The sequence below is a fragment of the Gopherus flavomarginatus genome, chromosome 19 (genome assembly GCF_025201925.1).
Source record: "Gopherus flavomarginatus isolate rGopFla2 chromosome 19, rGopFla2.mat.asm, whole genome shotgun sequence".
Classification (NCBI taxonomy): domain Eukaryota; kingdom Metazoa; phylum Chordata; order Testudines; family Testudinidae; genus Gopherus; species Gopherus flavomarginatus.
The window spans coordinates 5,992,743-6,011,556 of record NC_066635.1 but is presented as its reverse complement, the minus strand read 5'-3'; the positions used below and the strand labels follow the sequence as shown (position 1 = coordinate 6,011,556).

The window sequence follows — 18,814 nt, the reverse complement described above, 5'->3', positions numbered from 1 at the left end:
AAGCCCACCTGCCTCGCCCAGGTTTAGCGGGGAAAAGAATGGAAAGTGTGTGGCTGAAACCTTCCGCCATACAGAGCAGCCAGACAGGCCTGGCGTTCAGTGTGGAATGGATGGCATGTTCTGCTGGGAGACACAGAAGGGCTGCTAGGACATGAGTTCCTCTCATCTCAGAGACGGTCCTGATGAGATCTGGAGCCTGATTCTTCCCAGCCTTGCAACTAGTGTAGTCACAGACACCTGTGCAAAGTGAGTGTGAAAACTTGCCACCCAGACAACAGTGTTTTACACAGATGTAAATGACGACACAAGGCACAGGACGGGGGTGAAGGTAGGGGGAAAACCAGGCCCTACAAGATGGCCAGTGGCTCTCAGCCCCAGAAAAGAGTTGGCCAACGTCACAAAAATAAATAAAAAGCCTCACAATGCCAGCAGTCTCTGCTCATGGGCAGGACAGAGGCTCACTGCACTAACCACCCGCCTCAGTAAGTGATTCGTACCTTCACTTTCATAAACACCAAATCGTCTTCTCCAAACAAAAATATAAAACCAGGGGCAACAAGACTCTTGCAGATAAAAGGGAGGGGGCTTTGGGATGCTCCTTCCAGCCAAGGGGCCATGATCTTACAGTTAAAGCCTTAATACAGGACCAAGCTATCTGAGAGGCCATCACTGCCCTCTGTCTTATTGCAATGCCTGAGATGAATCGGGTTAATACTGCTGGCCACCCCATGATATGCAACAGAGGATGGGAGACGGGTTTCTCCTATGACCCTGGCATGCCCTCTTCCTTCAGTGCACATCAAATGAGATGTGCCAGAGACTCCGTGAAGTACTTTAGGGATGCTGCTAATTGCTACCGATTTTACATGGAAGATGGTCACATACTGGACAGGCAGGAGCAAACAGCCCAAAGCAAGCTAGATGAATCTCTGTGTTCCTCTAGGGCATGTTTCTCTGCAAAGCGCAGGACCGTCTCCTTTGAAGCTGTGTGCGATTCGCATTCATAAGAGCTGTCCCTGGGAGTTTTGGCAGATGAGGAGACAGGAATCTAGTTCAGCATCCCAGTCTGAGTTCCCTGGCTACTCCAGCTCCCATCATGATAGATCGGTTCTTATTAAACTCCCCAGAGATGAAGGCTGGCACAGATAAATACACCAAGGATGACCAGATAGCAAGTGTGAAAAATCAGGCTGGTGCGCGCACGCGCGTGTGTGTGTAAGTAATAGGGGCCTATATAAGACAAAGCCCTGAGTATCAGGCCGGTCTCTATAAAAATGGGGACATCTGGTCACCCTAAATACACCATTCAAAATGAAGCCCATTGGTGGGGGGAATGCGTGTTTGAATGGTCCAAGGAAACTCACAGGTTAGGACTGAAGTTAGGACAGATGACAGTTAGCGAATAACGACCATGCATACTACCAGCTGCTTCTTTCTCTCTTACACACACTCACGCAGGGCCAGTGCAACCATTTAGGCAACCTAGGCAGTCGCCTAGTGCGCTAGGATTTGGGGGGCGCCATTTTCTTTGACAGCGACCACAGCAGCAGGATCTTCGGCCGCCCCAGTCACCACCGACATTTAGGCGGAGGGAGCTGGGGCAGGGGAGCACGAGGAGGGCCGCCTGTAGCAAGTAAGGTGAGGGGAGGAGGCACGCAAGGGAACTCCCTGCCCCAGCTCACCCCTGCATCGCCTCCTCCCCGAGCACGCCATCGCTGCTTCACTTCTCCCACCTCCCAGGCTTGCGGCACCTAAGCTGATTGGCACTGCAAGCCTGGGAGGTGGAAGAAGTGAAGCAGCGATGGCGTGCTTGGGGAGGAAGTGGGGCAGGGATGAGCTGCTTCACTTCTCCCACCTCCCAGGCTTGCGGCTCCAATCAGCTTAGGCACCGCAAGCCTGAGAGGAGGAACAAGTGAAGCAGCGATGGTGTACTCGGGGTGGAGACGGAGCAGGGGTGAGCTGGGGCAAGGAGGGGGTGCCTCAGGGCGGAGGGTGGGGAGCTGCCACGAGGGGAGCGCCTCAGGGTGTGGGCAGGGAGGGCGCAAGGTGGAAGTTTCGCCTAGGGCGCGTAACATCCTTGCACCGGCCCTGCACACACACCTCTTTGCCCCATACGGTGACTTCATTGCAAGATGCCTGCGAACAATGTGGGTTCCTTCCTTTAAACTTCTAGCCACAGAATGAACTTTCCTCCTCCCAACGAGATCCATTTTCCTAGGGTTTGTGTTACTAAGCCATGCTGTTTTCTCTCTGTTAGTGTGTGACATTTTGCACCAGGGATTTCACAATCCACCTCGCTCCCGGCCTCAGGGCTTGTCTACGCTGCTGCGATGGAGTGCTGTGCTGTAACTCCCCGGTGCAGCTGCTGCAGGCACGAACTGAAAGATTTCTAATCCATGTTACCATCGTCCTCTTCAGACAGGATTACATGAATGAGAACTAGGAACCTTTCAGTTCATGCTCACAGCATCCACACGGGGGAGTTACAGCCCAGCAACTGCAGGGCACGGCCTCAGTTATGCCTAACACCAAGGCGAGATTAAAGCAGTGGCAGAAGAGAGACTACCATGAAGCCCAGTGCACTCATTTTCACCTGGGACCCACATAAGAGCACAGAAGTGAAACACCAGCCTCACCCAGAACCCCATCCTTCAGTTAACTCACTCTGCAGCAGATCCAGGAGTTTGGGAAAGAAACAGAGGCCAACGTTCATTTCTAGTGCCTAAAGCAGAGTTGGCGTTACATTCACAGTAACAGAAGCATGGCACCCTTGCTGAAATTCACCTCTGTGCAGAGGGCCAACACAAGGCATCTATGGACCACTTACATCTTGTGTCAAGGGTACTCATTTGACTATGCTATGCACCTCTCTTTCCACAGGCATTCTGCGATAAACTGTAATTCTTGCAGTAGTGAAAGGATGCTTCAAAGGAAAACACACCACTCATCACCAGCATGGGACCTCCTAAGAAGTGGTGCATGGTAGACAAGGAAAGGAACCCATTCCACCCAGACTGCTAATGCATCATCACATTTGAGATCTTAACACCACTCGAAGGCAGGAAACTGGGCAGAAACCAAGGTTCAGCCTCCTTGTCTGTATGCATTCTGTGACTGCATGACAGACCCCACCAGAATACTGGGAACCAGCAATTTACAAAATATTTACCTTGCAAATAATTTCTATTTCACAAATAAGGTGAAATTTGTTCCAAAACAGAGGCCAAGTCAAAGCAACTCTTATGAAAAGGTCTTGGTACATCCTGTAGTCATCTTGGACCAGTGAAGTCTCTAGGAGCTACAGTCTCACCAGGTGAGGTCAAAGGCAAAGGAGATTGAGGCTGATCCTCCTGCTGTATAGTGGGTGGATGTTCCAAAGCTTGCAGGCCTTGAGCGTTTTGCTCGGTACCAAAAACATCCTCCTGGGACTCCTCATGGAGCGTGGTAGGAGATCTAGGAGGCTGAGGAACCAGGATCTGGAAACTAGAAACATGCCCTATGGGTTCCGGTAACGCTGCTGGTACAGCATAGGACCCCAACCATGAGTAAGGTTTCCTTTCTCTGGAGTGTCTCTGTACCTCCGGTGGGTACCAGCAACAAACTGCCTTGACAAAGGAGAGTGTTGTCATCTGTTTCAACAGCAAGAGGCATAAATGCCTTCCTCAGGCTCTGAGCAAGACTCCTGAGTCAGACAATCACAGTGGTGCCATACCAAGCGGTGCTGAGGTCAAGATGCACTGTTCTGGAGCTATTGGTACATAGCTCTGAGATATCCAAGTAGGTTTATCCCAGGACTGCACCGCTTGAGAAAATGCCAGGAGGTTGGAGGCTTTATCCCCTGGCAGTGTCAACTCACTAGCTTCAGGCAAGTCCAGAGCTGGGGCCTGAGGAGGCACTGTCACCAAGTGAGCTGCCTCCTGTACCATCAGTGAGTCTGGCACCCAAAGGCAGAGTAGATCTCGTACAGCCACATGTGCCTCTGGCATCGTTGGTACAGAGATACTTTCCTGCTGTGGATGATGTTGCACAGTAGTTGGTACCATGGTAGGGATCAGTTACCAGCCCCGATGCGAACAGGTCGGCACGGGTAGCGTCTCTTGCCAAAGGGCCCCTTCCTCGGTCCTCCTGAGCACTTACCGGTGGACAGCACAAGGGAACCATGTCTTTTAGCTGAGCTAAGTCTCAGCTCCGTGGACAAATCAGCTCCTTGGCACGGGGAAGGGGACTGGTGCCGATGTCCCGAGAGAGCGTCTGGAGAAGCATTCCGCACCCATGCTGAAGCACCCTGTGCTGCATGCCCCAAGCGGTAAGGCTTGGAAGGCGGATGCAGGCCAGCCTCCATCTCGGGCTCTCTTTGTTTGAGGTTGAAAGTCCCTGCAAATTTGGTAGCAGTCCCTAATGTGACCCTTGCTGAGACGCTTTAGGCAGGTGAAATGAGGGTAACTTACCGGCACAGATCTTTTGCAGCCATCACAAGGCTTAAACACTGGAGACTGCGGCATACCTAGTATTGAGGGTCTGCGCCCGGTACAAAAGGGGAACTGATGCGCCAATAAAACAATCCAAGCAACAAATGCAACATACATTAATCTAAACTAGCAAGTGCCAACTATTTACAATAAAGCTGAGAGATTCCCCAGAAGGGGATAAACTGGCAGAAGGAAGCCAACACACTCCGATTACTGATCACAGGCAGTAAGAAAGAACTGAGGGGGACCAGGGCAGCTCCACCCTTTATACCATCATGCGGCAGTATGAGGCAACAGAGGCCGCATGTGCGGCCCCAACGGGTAACGTTAAGGGGGAAATCCCTGATTCTGGGGCACTGGGCACGTACATACCTGAAGGGGAATGGACATGAGATTCTGGGGCCTGCATTGTGTAGGAGATCGGACTAGATGATCATAATGGTCCCTTCTGACCTTAAAGTCTATGAGTCTCTGTGCACTCAAAGAACTCTGAACTTCTTAGCTTTTGTGGGTCTGACACCTTGATTTTAAGGTTGCATTAATGAAGCTGGGCTTTGTTTATAAAGGAGAAAATAAAAGGACAATGACTAAAAGTGCTGATGGGGAGAACTAAGGAACTGGCTGGAGGGGTACATGGGGCTGAGACCCAGCCCCAACTAACACTGGGGAATACTGTGCCCAGGGCGAGCGCTCTCAATACATTCCCTGATCTAGAAGAGTTATAACGCTGTAGGGCAGATATCTGAGGCCCAAGAAAGTCAGGCACGAAGACAAGTCACGGTTAAACCCCTGAATGCTTGGAGTGCTTTTCGGATTCAGCAAGTAATAAAGGAACTTTCCCAGATGTGATGCTCATGTTGCCGGAGACAGAAGCGATTGCTAAGCAGTGCAAGGTACAGCCCGATACTTTCAGATAGGCTGCTCCTGTCTGGCTGGAGGCTGGCACCAGTAAGGGGAGTAACAGCCAGGATGTGGGCCATTGTGATTCATTGGCCAGCACAGCCACCTTGCTCTTATGAGGTGTTACAGAGACAGGCAAGTGTAACACAAGGAGAGGGTGAAACGGCCCACAAATAAATAAAGGAGACGATCATTAACTCTCCTCCTCCCTCTAATACCTGTCAAGATCAGAGAGATGTGGGGCAGCTCTCTAAGCATGCACAACTGGCATTGCAAGCACTTGCAAGAGCATGAATTTGGCTCTTTAGGTTTCAAAAGCAGTCAGTTAATCCAGCTCTATATTCCTTCCGGTCACAGGCCCGTGGGTCATCTGATTAGTTCCGTTAATGATTCCTCTATGCTGGAAACTATAAAGAAAAGTGTCCTGATGTTACCCCACCATGCCAATCCTTTTGTGAGGTGCTCTTTGCCCCAAAGAAAGAACTAAGTGATCATTGCTTCTCTGACCTTCCCTCCCCTCTCCCCGCCACTGTTAGAGAGCCTCCTTCCACCCATACGGCCCCACATCACAGTTCTTCTGGAGGAGGATCCCTTTGGAGACATCAAGCCCACTCCTTAGTGGATGGAGTCAATACTGGGCAATACCATTGCTGCTGCATGGGTAGGAGTCTACTGAATCTACACTGCCACCCAGGAAATTCATTTGATTCCTGGTGTCTCACCTTCCTGGCTGGAAGAAATCAAAGCAGTGGATGACAGTGAAGAGAATAACCAAACAGGGCAGCCCTTCTCAACTCATTCTGGAAGTATGTTTAAAGCAGAGGCCAGGTACAACGGCTGGCACCGAGGCTAACTTTATTCCTGTTCTACAGGGCACAGTTATGAGTGGCAAGCCTCCCCATCCCACCCTACAACTCAGTGGGACAAGGTAAAGACAAGCACTGATGGTACCAACTAACTACTCTCTGGTAGCGGGGAATGCCAGCTCTTCCCCTCCTGGAATCCCAGAGGTGTAAGGCCAGCCTGGTTTTCCCACCTTGGTTGGTAAGAATAGGATGTACATGCTAATCTAACTTCACATAGAAGTTACAGAGGAGTGTGAGGCGGGGAAAAGGAGGGGAACTGGAGAAACTTTATAACTCTATGTGATGGGGCACACAAACCCCACGCTGGAGAAGAAAGGGTTAAGGAGCTTCTCTGGGCCCAGGCAGCCCCCACATACACACACCTGCAAAGCCTGCACAAGCTGGTAAAAAGGAAAGACAAGTAACTCCGTGGCAGAGACACAGCAAAGGTGAGCTGACCTGTGCTCTGAACTCCCAGGAAGGAACACCACTGGGGCACCTGCTGACTGAAGCCAGGTGATACCGACCTGATTCGGCCTGCAAAGCAGGGACTGGTGACTTTTTGAAGGTCAGAAACTTTATCTGTGTGTTCAGTTATTTACTCTATCCTATGGAAAGAGAGGGCACTGGCAGGAAGCGATCCAGGGAGGCAGCTGCAGAGCACCCCAATGTGCAGGGCTTAGCTGCCAATCACTGGGGCCCCACATTGGTGCCCAGTGGACGGGGTGGGCCCAAGCTCCCCTACCAGCCCCTAAAAAGGAGACAACAACAGAAATCTATCGCTCACCAAGAAACCAAGTTGGGAAGACCCTGCAGGTAAGAGAGTCCACTCCCAAGACCCTGATGCAAGGGGGGAAGCCCTGAAGCCCTCGCTGACTTCTGAAGACTTCATCATTGGACTCTCTGTAACCCAAAAAAATTAGACTTGAACATGTGACCCGGCCAGAGTGCTGAGACACTGAAAGGACAGATCACCACAGGGCGATTATGTAATGAGAAAGGGGATCACCCAGGAGGAAGACAACCTCGCACACCCCTGCCTGACCACTAGGTGTGACTGGCGGTGAGCATTCCCCTTCACAACATACCAATGCAATTTAGAAGCACGTTCATCCCAAGTTCATCAGGACAGTCACTTACGTTGGCTGGATTTTGGTGAATTCGGGGATTTCTTCCTTTTTCTTGCGGAAGAGGAACCAGTAGGAAAGGAGGCCAACGATGAGCGAGAAGAGGAACACATCAGTCATGCTAAAGAGAGTGCCCTCCGGGACAGCGCTCTCAGGAGGGGGGAGAGTGGAGTCCATGGCAGAATCCCCCATGGCAACCGGCAAAACTAGAAAGGGGAAAGAGAAAAAAAATAAATTACATGTAATGAAAGTGCAAACAGTGCCAGAGCATCATGGAATGAGATGGGAGAGACCCAGGAGAAGGAGGAGACCAACCAATACATGCTGAGTCCAGTATCGCTTTCAATGTCCCAATAGCTAGCCCATCCTTTAGGAGATCATTCCACAGCCTAACGCATCTCACTGCGAAAAAGCAGCTTTCTGCTATATTCAGCCACAATTCCTGCTTTCCAGTTGTTTCAATCCCAGCCAGCCTGCACTCCATCCTTGGCGCGAGCACATTTCAAACAGCTGTAGCCTTGTGCCTCTCCCAGAGGTCCTGATCTGGTTCCCGTCTACATCAGCGGCAAAGCTTGTGACGGGAGCCAGATCAAACTCACCTCACCTGAGGCCCTTGCCTCAGTAATACATATTCTGGAGGAGTCAATTCCTCCAGCCACCCTGATTGTTTTTGTTGCCCTTCTCTCTTGTATCTTTCTGGGGCAGACTTTACTGCCATCTGACTCAACCACACCAAAGCCACAGAGAGCCTGTTACCTTCCTCCACAGTGGTACGATGCCTCGTTGGATGTACCCCCAAGCTGCGTTCATTTTTGGTTTGCTTCAAATCCATGTCTAATTTGCCTCCAGTAGCACCTCTAGGTCCCTGTTGGCACTACAGCATTCGCATTCTCATTCCAGATGAATCCCAGTTTGTTCATTTTTGTCCACTTTTCTATTCTCTCTAGTAAATCCTAGGTCCATTTACAGTATTGCCTTTGCACTCATTTAGTATCTGTCAGTTTTATTAATACCTAGTCCAGGGGTAGGCAACCTATGGCAGGTGTGTCGAAGGTGGCACACGAGCTGATTTTCAGTGGCACTCACTGCCCAGCTCCTGGCCACCAGTCCACGGGGCTCTGCATTTAAATGAAGCTTCTTAAACATTTTAAAAACCTTATTTACTTTACATACAATAGTTTAGTTATATATTATAGACTTATAGAAAGAGACCTTCTAAAAACATTAAAATGCATCACTGGCACGCGAAACCTTAAATTACAGTGAATAAATGAAGACTCGGCACAGTACTTCTGAAAGGTTGCCGACCCCCGTTCTAGATCTTTAAAGTAGTTAGATGAAGACAGATTTCTGAAATGACAAAGAGCAATGTAATGGATTGGATGGGACTGTTCAAGGAACACCTCTATGTTGATTTGCATGCAATTAATTGTGTGTTACTGATCTCTTATCAATGATTCTTATTTCAGCCACCCACCCACCCCTGAAATGCGTCAAAAGAAGAGCTGACTGTTGTGAGCGCAGTCAGACTAGCAGTTCCCCTGATCCATCTGGCTAAGGTACTTATTTGGCCTTCATTACCTCATTAGTTCAGTGCCTCACAATCTTTAATGTATTTATCCTCACAACACCTCTGTGAGGTAGGGCAGCGCTATTATCCCCATTGTACAGGTGAGGAACTGAGGCTCAGAGAGGTTAAGTGACTTGCCCAAGGTCACACAGGGAGTGTGTGGCAGAGCAGGGACTTGAATCCAGGTCTCACGAGTCCCAGGCTGCTGCCTTAACTACTGCCATCCTGTCCTTCGAAAATAAAGAGCTACTGTTTTTCCTCCTCCATTGCTTCCCCAAGCTGCCAACTCCTCTTAATCCAGTTCCACATTGGAAGACTAGTTTCATGATGGGCAGAACAGAGTTCTTAGTGGGCAAGCAGATGATTAACTTGAACCAGGATCCATGGGAGCAGAGTGGCTCCTTCCCTTGTGATCAGGCACTCTGCCAATCCAGACGACTATGGACATTTGAACATGTTGTGTACAGAGTAGTGGCAAAGTTGACAGAGGGGAAGAATAGGCATCAGAGGTCTTTGCAATGGTGGCATCAAATTAGGAAACTGGCAGAGCAGTGATTCATAGATCTCAAGGGAACATTGTAATCAACTCGTCTGACCTGCTGTATGACCCAGGCCAGAGACCTGCCCTAGAATTATTCCTAGAGCAGATCTTTTGGAAAAACATCCCATCTTGATTTAAAAACAGTCGGTGATGGAGAACCCATCACAACCCTTGGGAAATTGTTAGTCATTCTCACAATTAAAAATGTACACCTTATTTCCAGCCTGACTTTATCTAGCTTCAACTTCCAGACTTCGGCTCATGTTAGACCTTTCTCTGCTGGACTGAAGAGCCCATTATTCAATATTGGTTGCCCACGTAGGGACTTGAAGACAGTAATCACATCACCCTTTAACCTTCTCTTTGCTAAGCTAAACAGATTGCACTCCTTGAGCCTATCACTGTAAAGCAGGTTTTCTAATCCTTTAATCATCTCAGGGCTCTCCTCTGAACCCCTATCACCATCCTTCCTGAATTGCTGGCACCAGAACTGGATAGAGGATTCCTGCAGCAGCTGCACGAATGCCAAATACAGAAGTAAAATAACCTCTCTGCTCCTACTTATTATACAGCTCAGGATCACATTAGCTCTTTTGGCCCCAGCGTCTCGCTGGGAGCTCCTGTTCAGATGATTGTTCACCACAGCCCCAAACTGTTTGCAGAGTTGCTGTTTCCCAGAATAGAGCCATGGAAGTACGGCCGACATTCTGCGTTCTTAGATGCAGAAATGATGTGATTAAGTTAACTCCCCCCTACCCCACGTGCCAATGGACTGGCTATATCTACATTGCAATTAAACACCCATCACTGGCCCACGTCAGCTAACTTGGGCTCACCAGGCTCAGACTATGGGGCTGTTTAACGGAGGTGTAGACATTTGAACTCAGGCTGGAGCCTGGGTTCTGGGACCCTTCCTCTTCGTTCGCAGGCTCTGAAGCCTAAGAAAGGGGGTGGGCCTCAGAGCCTGAGCTGCAACTTCAAAGCACTGTCTGTACAGCTGTTTTAAAGAGGTAGCACAAGCCCCGCTCTTCCAAGTCTGTCGACCCAGGCTGGTAGGCTTGCTCCAAAATGCTGTGTAGACACACACTCCCAGAAGCAGGAGGCTGAGTGATCCCTCTGTTGTGTTTATTATCAAAAACATACTAGGAAATGTTACTGTAAGTAACAAAGATCAGCTCCTGCTGAAAAAAGCCCAGCCGATTAATGTAGTCTCCCCACCAGCTTACTACAGCTCACCACTTCCACTCTCTGCATCCAAAGAGCTCTCGTTCAAATGCCAGAGCCTTAGGAGTAATGATGCTATGGCACATAAGGATAATCAGAATGCTCACTCTACTCCTTCCCAAGCAATGCAAATAAGCACCATCTGTTTTGAAGTTTAGGCAAAGTCACTGCCTCGCGTTAAAGAGACAAATGCCAAGTGATAGCACAACCAAGAGCAATTATAGCACAGAGCCCTGCCTGAGACCAAGAAGCCAAGTTCAGTTCCAGATCTTTTAGCTACAGCTGATTTCTGTCCAGGCATTTGGAGGAGGCGTCAATCACAGTGCGATCTGGGCTTCAATTGCAAACCTCACTGCACGGCTGAAAGTTTAGAAGGAAAACTTAAGTGCAATAGGTGATGAATTTCAGAAGCCACTTGCCCTGTCCCAAAGGGAGAGGAAGCAGCCACTGGACACAAGCTTCCATAATACTGTTTCCACCTTCTTGCACGAGCTCCAACCCCTAAAAAGTGAGGAGAGATTTATTCTGCGTCTTTGGAAAATACGGTACCATTCATCCTGAAGGATTTCAAAATGTTTTAATCCCTATGAGAGGGGCAGGTCCACTCACTGACCCATGATCCTCGATCTCCCACTGCAATGTATAGTCACCAGCTGTTCAATAATGCAGGGCAGTAAGGGGAACACTATTGGAAGTACAACCACCAGGCAAATTGAGGTAGGCAGAGGTCTATCACCCAAGCTGAAATCTCGCCAGGGCGGAGGTTAACAAGCTTGCAAGAAGTGTAAAAAATGTAAAAGCCAAAAGGAATCAAAGGCTTGATTTTATATCTTGTCTGGAAGATGGTGCCACCACAAGAACAGAGTCCCTGCACACCGTATGGGGAAGCTGGTCCAGCACTGAATGACAGGGAAGTGTGCCACGTATACTGAATCATCAATACCACTCCAGGCGGCCCCTGGAGCTTGTCTCCTGTTACAAGTACCAGACCAGTGTAAGTAACCATAGCTCACAAGATCACAGCCTGAGGCAGCATGGTTTTTGCATGACATCCTCCAGAAAAAATGGGATGTGTATGTTAGCGTAAAACTCACTCACTTGGAGGCTCTCTGAATTGCCAGAGATTACAGTCCAACTGCTCATGGATCCAAGCCCTGACAAAGCCTGTCCATTCACGCTCAGCTCATGTGCCCGAGATTCTCAAAAGAGCTCACTCTCTCACACAAACACATGCTTCTAAACAAGAGGTTCTCTCTCATTGAGGTGGGGGGGGGGGCACATGCAGACATCTGAAGGGAAAAGTACTTATTGGTACCAGTGACTTGGACTGGCACAGCTTTGTGAGGGCAGGATGAAATGGCTTCTTCTAGTGCAGCGTTTATCAAACAGGGACACAAGGGGCTTTTCTTGCGGCTAGAGCTTCCCGAGTGGTGATGGGGGAGGCCAAGGCAGCGGCCCCTCCTCCTGGGGCCACCAGCAGGTTCTGCCCCTCTCTGGAGAGACAAACACTGGAGGAGCAGGCAGCCACTGAGTTCCTGGAGGCAGTGGGGTCAGACTTCAGCCCTGGGGTGACAGGCAGCAGGTTCAGGTTGCACGAGCTCCCACTCCCGCCAGGCCCAGGGCTTCGGTCCCTAGGCTCTCATCCCAGGGCTCATACCCCTCCTATCGTCCCTGGCCCCCGCTGCCACCTCCTCATCCAGGGCTTAATTTGTGCCTGGTCTTGCCAAGGCTAAGTAAAGCTGCTGTGAAAAGTGATATTTGTATGTTTGTTAATATCACTTTTCACAGCAGACTTAGTAGCTAACTGGAAGGCTGTGAAAAGTGATATTAACATATCAATTAAATTAATTATACTTTTCACAGCAGCAGGCTTACTAGCTAGACCTTTAAAAAAAACAACCATGAAAGCAAAAGAAACAACAAAAAATACAAGAACATGCAAAGCACCTTATTTGTGTTTCTATTCTGTTTAGGTCCAATAAAGAATAGACAATTTTACATTATTTTTATTATTGTGACTGCAAAAACAAACAAAAAAACCCCTATATAAATAAATTACAATGACATGAATGTGTATATGTCCGTATTTATTTGTTTTTCCTAAAGTTAATTACTGCACACACTCATTCATAAGCCGAATATCTTTGGTAAAAATGTGATGCATCAAAGAGTGGGGGTCGGCTTATAAATGGGTCGACACCAAAATCTGATGATTTTAAAACTCTGTGGAATCATTGGATTGTTGTTTTGTTTACCTGGAGTGTCTGCAGGCGTGAAGCCCCTCAGCTCCCTGTCACCATGGTTCGCCATTCCAGCCAATGGGAGCTGCGGGAACGACAAACCGCGGACACTGGGAGCTGAGGGGCTCCGTGGCCTGTGAACACTCCAGGTAAACAAAACGTCCAGGACCGCTAGAGGCTTACCCTGATGGGCCAGGAGCCCAAGTCTGCCAACCCCTGAAATATAGGGTCGGCTTATGAAAGGGCCATACAGTTTTTGCTATTTTTACCTAACCAGCTTGGGGGGGAGGGGGTCGGCTTAAAAACAAACGGTCTAACGAATGAGTATATACACTTTGAGGCCACCAACAACTTTGTTGTGAGAACCCTTCTAGTGGGAGGTTGCTGTGGGACTATGGCCAATCACTGAACAGCACTGCTGTAGAAAGTTACAAATCAGCACTTCAGCAGAGCGTGTAGAGAAGCACATATACACTTTGCAGTGACATTTGACAGGCCTTTCAGGTGCACCACTCAAGGAGCTTTGCCCTTCCAACTTCGCAAGGCTAGTGCAGGAATCAAAACAGAACAACTGATTCTCAGACCTGCTCAGAGTTTTAGTTGACTCCATTTAAGAATGCAACTCTACTCTGAGGAGTGATTGAAAGCGACATCATGGGGCTCACTGTCTATTGCAGGGGTCGGCAACCTTTCAGAAGTGGTGTGCCGAGTCTTCATTTATTCACTCTGAGGGTATGGCTACACTTCCAGCCGTACAGCGCTGCTGCGGGAGTGCTGCCACGGCAGCGTTTTGAAGTGCAAGTGTGGTCGCAGCACCAGTGTTGGGAGAGAGCTCTCCCAGTGCTGCAGGTACTCCACCTCCCCGTGGGGATTAGCTTGCAGTGCTGGGGCACTGTTTACACTGGCGCTTTGCAGCGCTGTAACTTGCTGCGCTCAGGGGTGTGTTTTTTTCACACCCCTGAGCAAGAAAGTTGCAGTGCTGTAACGCGCCAGTGTAGCCAAGACCTGATTTAAGGTTTTGCATGTCGGTAATACATTGTAACATTTTTAGAAGGTCTCTTTCCATAAGTCTATAATATGTAACTAAACTATTGTTGTATGTAAACAAAATGAGGTTTTAAAAAATGTTTAAGAAGCTCCATTTAAAATTAAATTAAAATGCAGAGGCTCCCCTGGACTGGTGGCCAGGACCCAGGCAGTGTGAGTGCCACTGAAAATCAGCTCATGTGCCGCCTTCGGCACCCGTGGCATAGATACCCCTGGTCTATTGCCTGGATTTCCGAAAAGAGAAGAGTTTTTTCTAGCGACTGGCCCTGCAAACTAACTCTGAGACCTGAGTGTTAACCGTGAGGTAAGGTTTGGCTTTATGCATCACCACAGGTTGCCCTGAACCAACTGAGGTGGTCATACTATAGATGCAATTGCAGAGTATGCTTTATGATAAAGCCTCTGTAAATGGAACATCGTTGTCAGAACGATGCATGAGTCAGGGAAAAATCCAGCTCTCTCACACTGCTGTACTTGTTCTTCAGTATTAATTGGCCCAAACAAACTTATCTGTAAGCAAATGAGACACTGAGTCACCTACAGCTGACTAGAGCTAACAAGTTTTACTTCTGACCCCACCTGGTCTCTTGTTCCCAAGGAAAGCCCTGCCTTTAACACCTTGAGTTACTATTTGGATAAGATAAATTCTCACACACACTTCTGTTTTCTTTAATTCTTCCTGCCTTATGCCCCATTTAGTCTCAACTTCTCTTTAAAGATCTCAGCAAAAAGAACATATGGAAGTTGCTGACTCCTACATGGGAAATTGAACATGGTAGCTGCTTGTTTTAAAGCCCCGATCTGCCCAAGAAAGGAGGAAGTGGAAGGCCTACTAACAAGTAGGCAGCTGATTAGATAAAAATGCACCTTGCGAAAATATCTGCCAGTCCATGCAGAAAATAAAGAGAGTCCCCAATCCTGCAACCCCAGCTGATATTGGAATAGCTTCACGGGCATCGGTGGGGTTACACATGAGGAAGGGCTGCAAGACCAAGCACTAGATGTCTCACCCACCCTTCTTTAACATCCACTGTCCCTTTGCACAAAGCCAAACCAGCATTTCTACTTCAGAGACTCTCATCACTTGTGTCTTTCAGCGGGGATTTCAAGTAGGCACAACCTGAGACACCTTCAAAGGCCTGATTTACAGAGGGTGGACACTTAGATCTCTGAGCCCCTCTGAGGTGACTGAAGGCATGAGGCACCCCAAAATAACCAATCACTTCTGAAAACTAGGCCTTAAATCTCTGTGAGCCTCTGTTCCCATTGGTCAAGTGGGGTCTATTTCCTTTTCTGCCTTGTCTGTTTAGACTGTCAGAAAAATGGGGACTCCCCGCACCTCACCCGGGACCTCGAGGCAGTAATAGACTACAAATAAGGTACTAATGGGGGGATATGTTGGGCAAGGTTATATTTTAGCCCATTCAGCTTTGAAATCGTCCCTTTTCAGGCTTAGAGCTCTGTATTGTGTTAGATTTAGAAGGTCTGGTCTCTAAACACCATGTATAGTTCAGGTCATTGTGAAGTCAAGCAGAGATGTTCTACAGCAGTGAACTCATGCACATTTAAATTTGTCTTTTAATTAAAAGTCATCTAACTTCAGTGCTAGACATTTCACGAAATCGGGAGCATCGAAGGGCCCGATTCTGAAAGGCGCTGAGCACCCTCCACCTTTGAATTCAGAGTCAGTGGAAGGTGCTCAACACATCATAGGACCAGGCCCTAACACTAGTAAATTACTGACAATTAAGTCATTAGTACAAACACAGTCCTTGGCAGAAAATGTCCTGAAAAGTTGCGGGCAGTGTAAAACGTCTGGCAACTCTGGCACACAGCACACATCAACGATAAATGGAGATGCACAGACATCCTTGAGAACAAGAGAGCCCTCAAACTCAGGTTGCTTGGCACAGGTACAGAAGCCTACCGCCAGGAAGCAAAGGAGTTTCCCTGTTCCTATTTCAAGGATTTCTCTATCACAGTTGTTTTGTTCTCTATCTGCAAGGAAAGTTTCACTCCCCAAAGCTGACTTTGGGACTGATCAGACTTTAACAGCAATTGTGGATGTATAAGAATACAGGTTTAAGCTACTCATCCTGTCGCCACAGTGGGGCTTAGACTGTGGTATTGAGCCCTTGCTATGCAGTTACTAGAAAAAAATCAAATCTCAGAACAAGCCCCAAAAGCCCAGAGATGTGAAAACCAGACCAACTTTCTAAACAAATAAAAATAAACGTTGTGGCTTTTTGCAGTGTAAACAAAGAGGCCTTTTATTTATACAAACATCTGTGACCAAACATTAATGGAAACAGACAGAGACATTGTTGAAATCACATATATTAAGTTAGTTTCACTTCCAGGTTATATAATCATTTGACTGAAGAGCCAGAAGGGACCTGGAGAGGTCATCTAGTCCAGCCCCCCGTGCTGGGGCAGGACCAAGTACACCTAGACCGTCCCTGACAGGTGTTTGTCCAACCTGATCTCTTCTCACTCGCACTGGTGTAAATCGGGTGTAGCTTCACTGACACCAAGTTACATGCATGCATGAGAAGATTCAGGACCACTGTACAAAGCGAAGCTCCAAGCTCCTCTTCTGGGTTTTCCCTCCTTTTCCCTAACTGGACAACTCAAGCTCTGCTCATTTCCGTCTCAGAGTTTTCAGGCACTGGATCATTCAAGATACGTTGCCCTCAGGTCTGCAACTCTGCCCACCCCATAGACTGGCCATGTAAGGTAGAAAGTGCTGCAATTCCATTCACAACCACAGTGCACCAACAAAAGGTCTCTCCAGAATCTAGTTCTATATAATCACTGCCTTTGGCACCTTTGGTCCAGAGCTATACAATGCAGAAGACAGAAGAAAAGAGATCCAGAGTGAGGTTTTCTGCACCATTACTCTTCTCCCCTGAACTTTTATTCTAAGCAACAAGCCAAGCTACTTATTGCTTCCAAACATGAGAAATCAGTGGCAGCAGCCACCTGTAGGAGGTTGAGATGGAGATTAACCTAGGAGGCTGTTGGCGGAGATGTTTGGCAACACCTACACAGAGGCCTGCAATTAGGAATTTAAGAGAATAGTTTCAGTTACCCAAGATGTACATTCCAATCATAGACAAGAGTCGGAGAACTGATAATGGATCCCACCCCGCAAGTATTACGTGAAAGTCCTCACTAGTTGAGTGCTGTGCTATTCTTTGTGGAAAGGTGGTCAGAGAACAAAAACCATCACCACATCTAGCAGTGGCTTCAACAGCATAAGAGCAAACACTAACAGCCCCCAAGTCCCTGTTCAAAGCTTTAAGCAAAGTTCAATTTGCTTGAAACCATTTATTTTAAGATTGAGTTGTTGAAGCAGAAGTTCCAGTCAGAGCAACACATGATGGCTACAGAGAAAACGCTAACGCAAGTAACCAAAGAAAAGGGAAGGCAAAGAAAGCTTGCTGCCCGATATAGAGAATCGCAGCTAAATATCTGTGGCAACAGACAGGATGACTTGGCAGATCCACACTCTGTGGCACATTTCTGCAGCCACATGATGCTCCTGAACCAGAATGACAACACATCAATACCATTAATAAAAAAGAAGTTGAAACACAAGGCTGCAATGATTCCCCATCCCAGGAACCTTGGCGTTGCTAAGAACACGAAGGATTATACCATCATTGCAGAAATCATCTCCTCTCCCAGTTAGGATACAACTGAACTTTTCCCCAGTGTGCAGCTGAGGAGCAGAAATGAACACAAAGATAAGGGCCAGCAGAACCACTTGCTCCTATTTACAACTTAACTGGAAATACCAATAAAAATATCGGGGCAAGGGGAGCAGGGTAAAGTGCTTGGTCAAATACATCAGCCATGAGAGCATTTTACAAACTGTACACAAACAGCACCACTGAAATGCAACCACTTCTAGAGTGGAGGGCAGCAGCCTAGATGAAGAACTGACACACACCTGGTTCTTATGAATAGGGCAGGAGGTGACCTTTAACAGGCAATATATATGAAGGAAGTGTTCATTTTGAAATATAGGGCAGGGACTCAGTTCTTTCAGCTATCAAAGTTACAAGAGAGATGTTATTAAAATATATTTAATAGAGAGGCATTAAAGTGAGCACAGTTGTTAGCCAACTAGTGTCTTAATAAGCAGTGAGGAGACAAACACACATATCTGGCACAGTATATAACCTAAGGCTACTTAAGGGATGTGTTGTGGCCTAGAGGATAAAGCACTGGACTAGGACTCAGGAGACCTGGGTTCTGTTCCAGGCTCTGCCAATAGGTATGCTGTTGACTTTAGGCAAGTCATGTCCCCATTCTGTGTGTCAGTTTCCCCATCTGTAAAAAGAGGATAATGACACTGACCTCCTTTGTGAAGCTTGCTGAGATTTAATGATGAATAACGCTATACAACGTTTAGGTATTCATTATTAATACTACACTGAGCCTTAAAAATCAGTGCCCTCTGTTCCAGGATACTCAGCACAGAACCCCATCTCACAGCCTTTGTGGTAAATGGCATTTATACATCACAACATTAGACTGAAAGCAGCTTGGGTCCTTCTCCATGTCTTTTCAGCACTATTTTCCTAAACAAACACAATTCACTAGAATGAAAGCTCCGATGTGGATCGTTTACTATTCCTCACCTCTTGAATTCAGGGCAGTTCAGTCGATTTTTTTCACTCTGCACCTTCGCAGTCCCAAGCACACGGTCTACCCTGATAATACTCCCTCACTTGCCCAGATAAAACAGGGAGATGGGCTGCTGCGTGTCTCACGCAGGGTGGCTTGCTATAAGTATTACTATTTCCTTCCCACTTTACCCACCGGGAATTTAAAGTACCTGCT

General features: G+C 47.8%; 1 protein-coding gene across 3 annotated transcripts in view; it reads right to left on the bottom strand.

The window, feature by feature from the left end:
- The window catches only part of LOC127037419 (NADPH--cytochrome P450 reductase), a 62,879-nt gene that overhangs the window by 30,569 nt on the left and 13,496 nt on the right, over positions 1–18,814 (bottom strand). For all 3 annotated transcript variants that reach the window (XM_050929107.1, XM_050929109.1, XM_050929106.1), the window contains one exon: positions 7,355–7,547. In XM_050929107.1, the coding sequence (XP_050785064.1) occupies positions 7,355–7,533 (179 nt within the window). In that variant the 5' untranslated portion in view covers positions 7,534–7,547. The remainder of the gene's footprint in view (positions 1–7,354; positions 7,548–18,814) is intronic.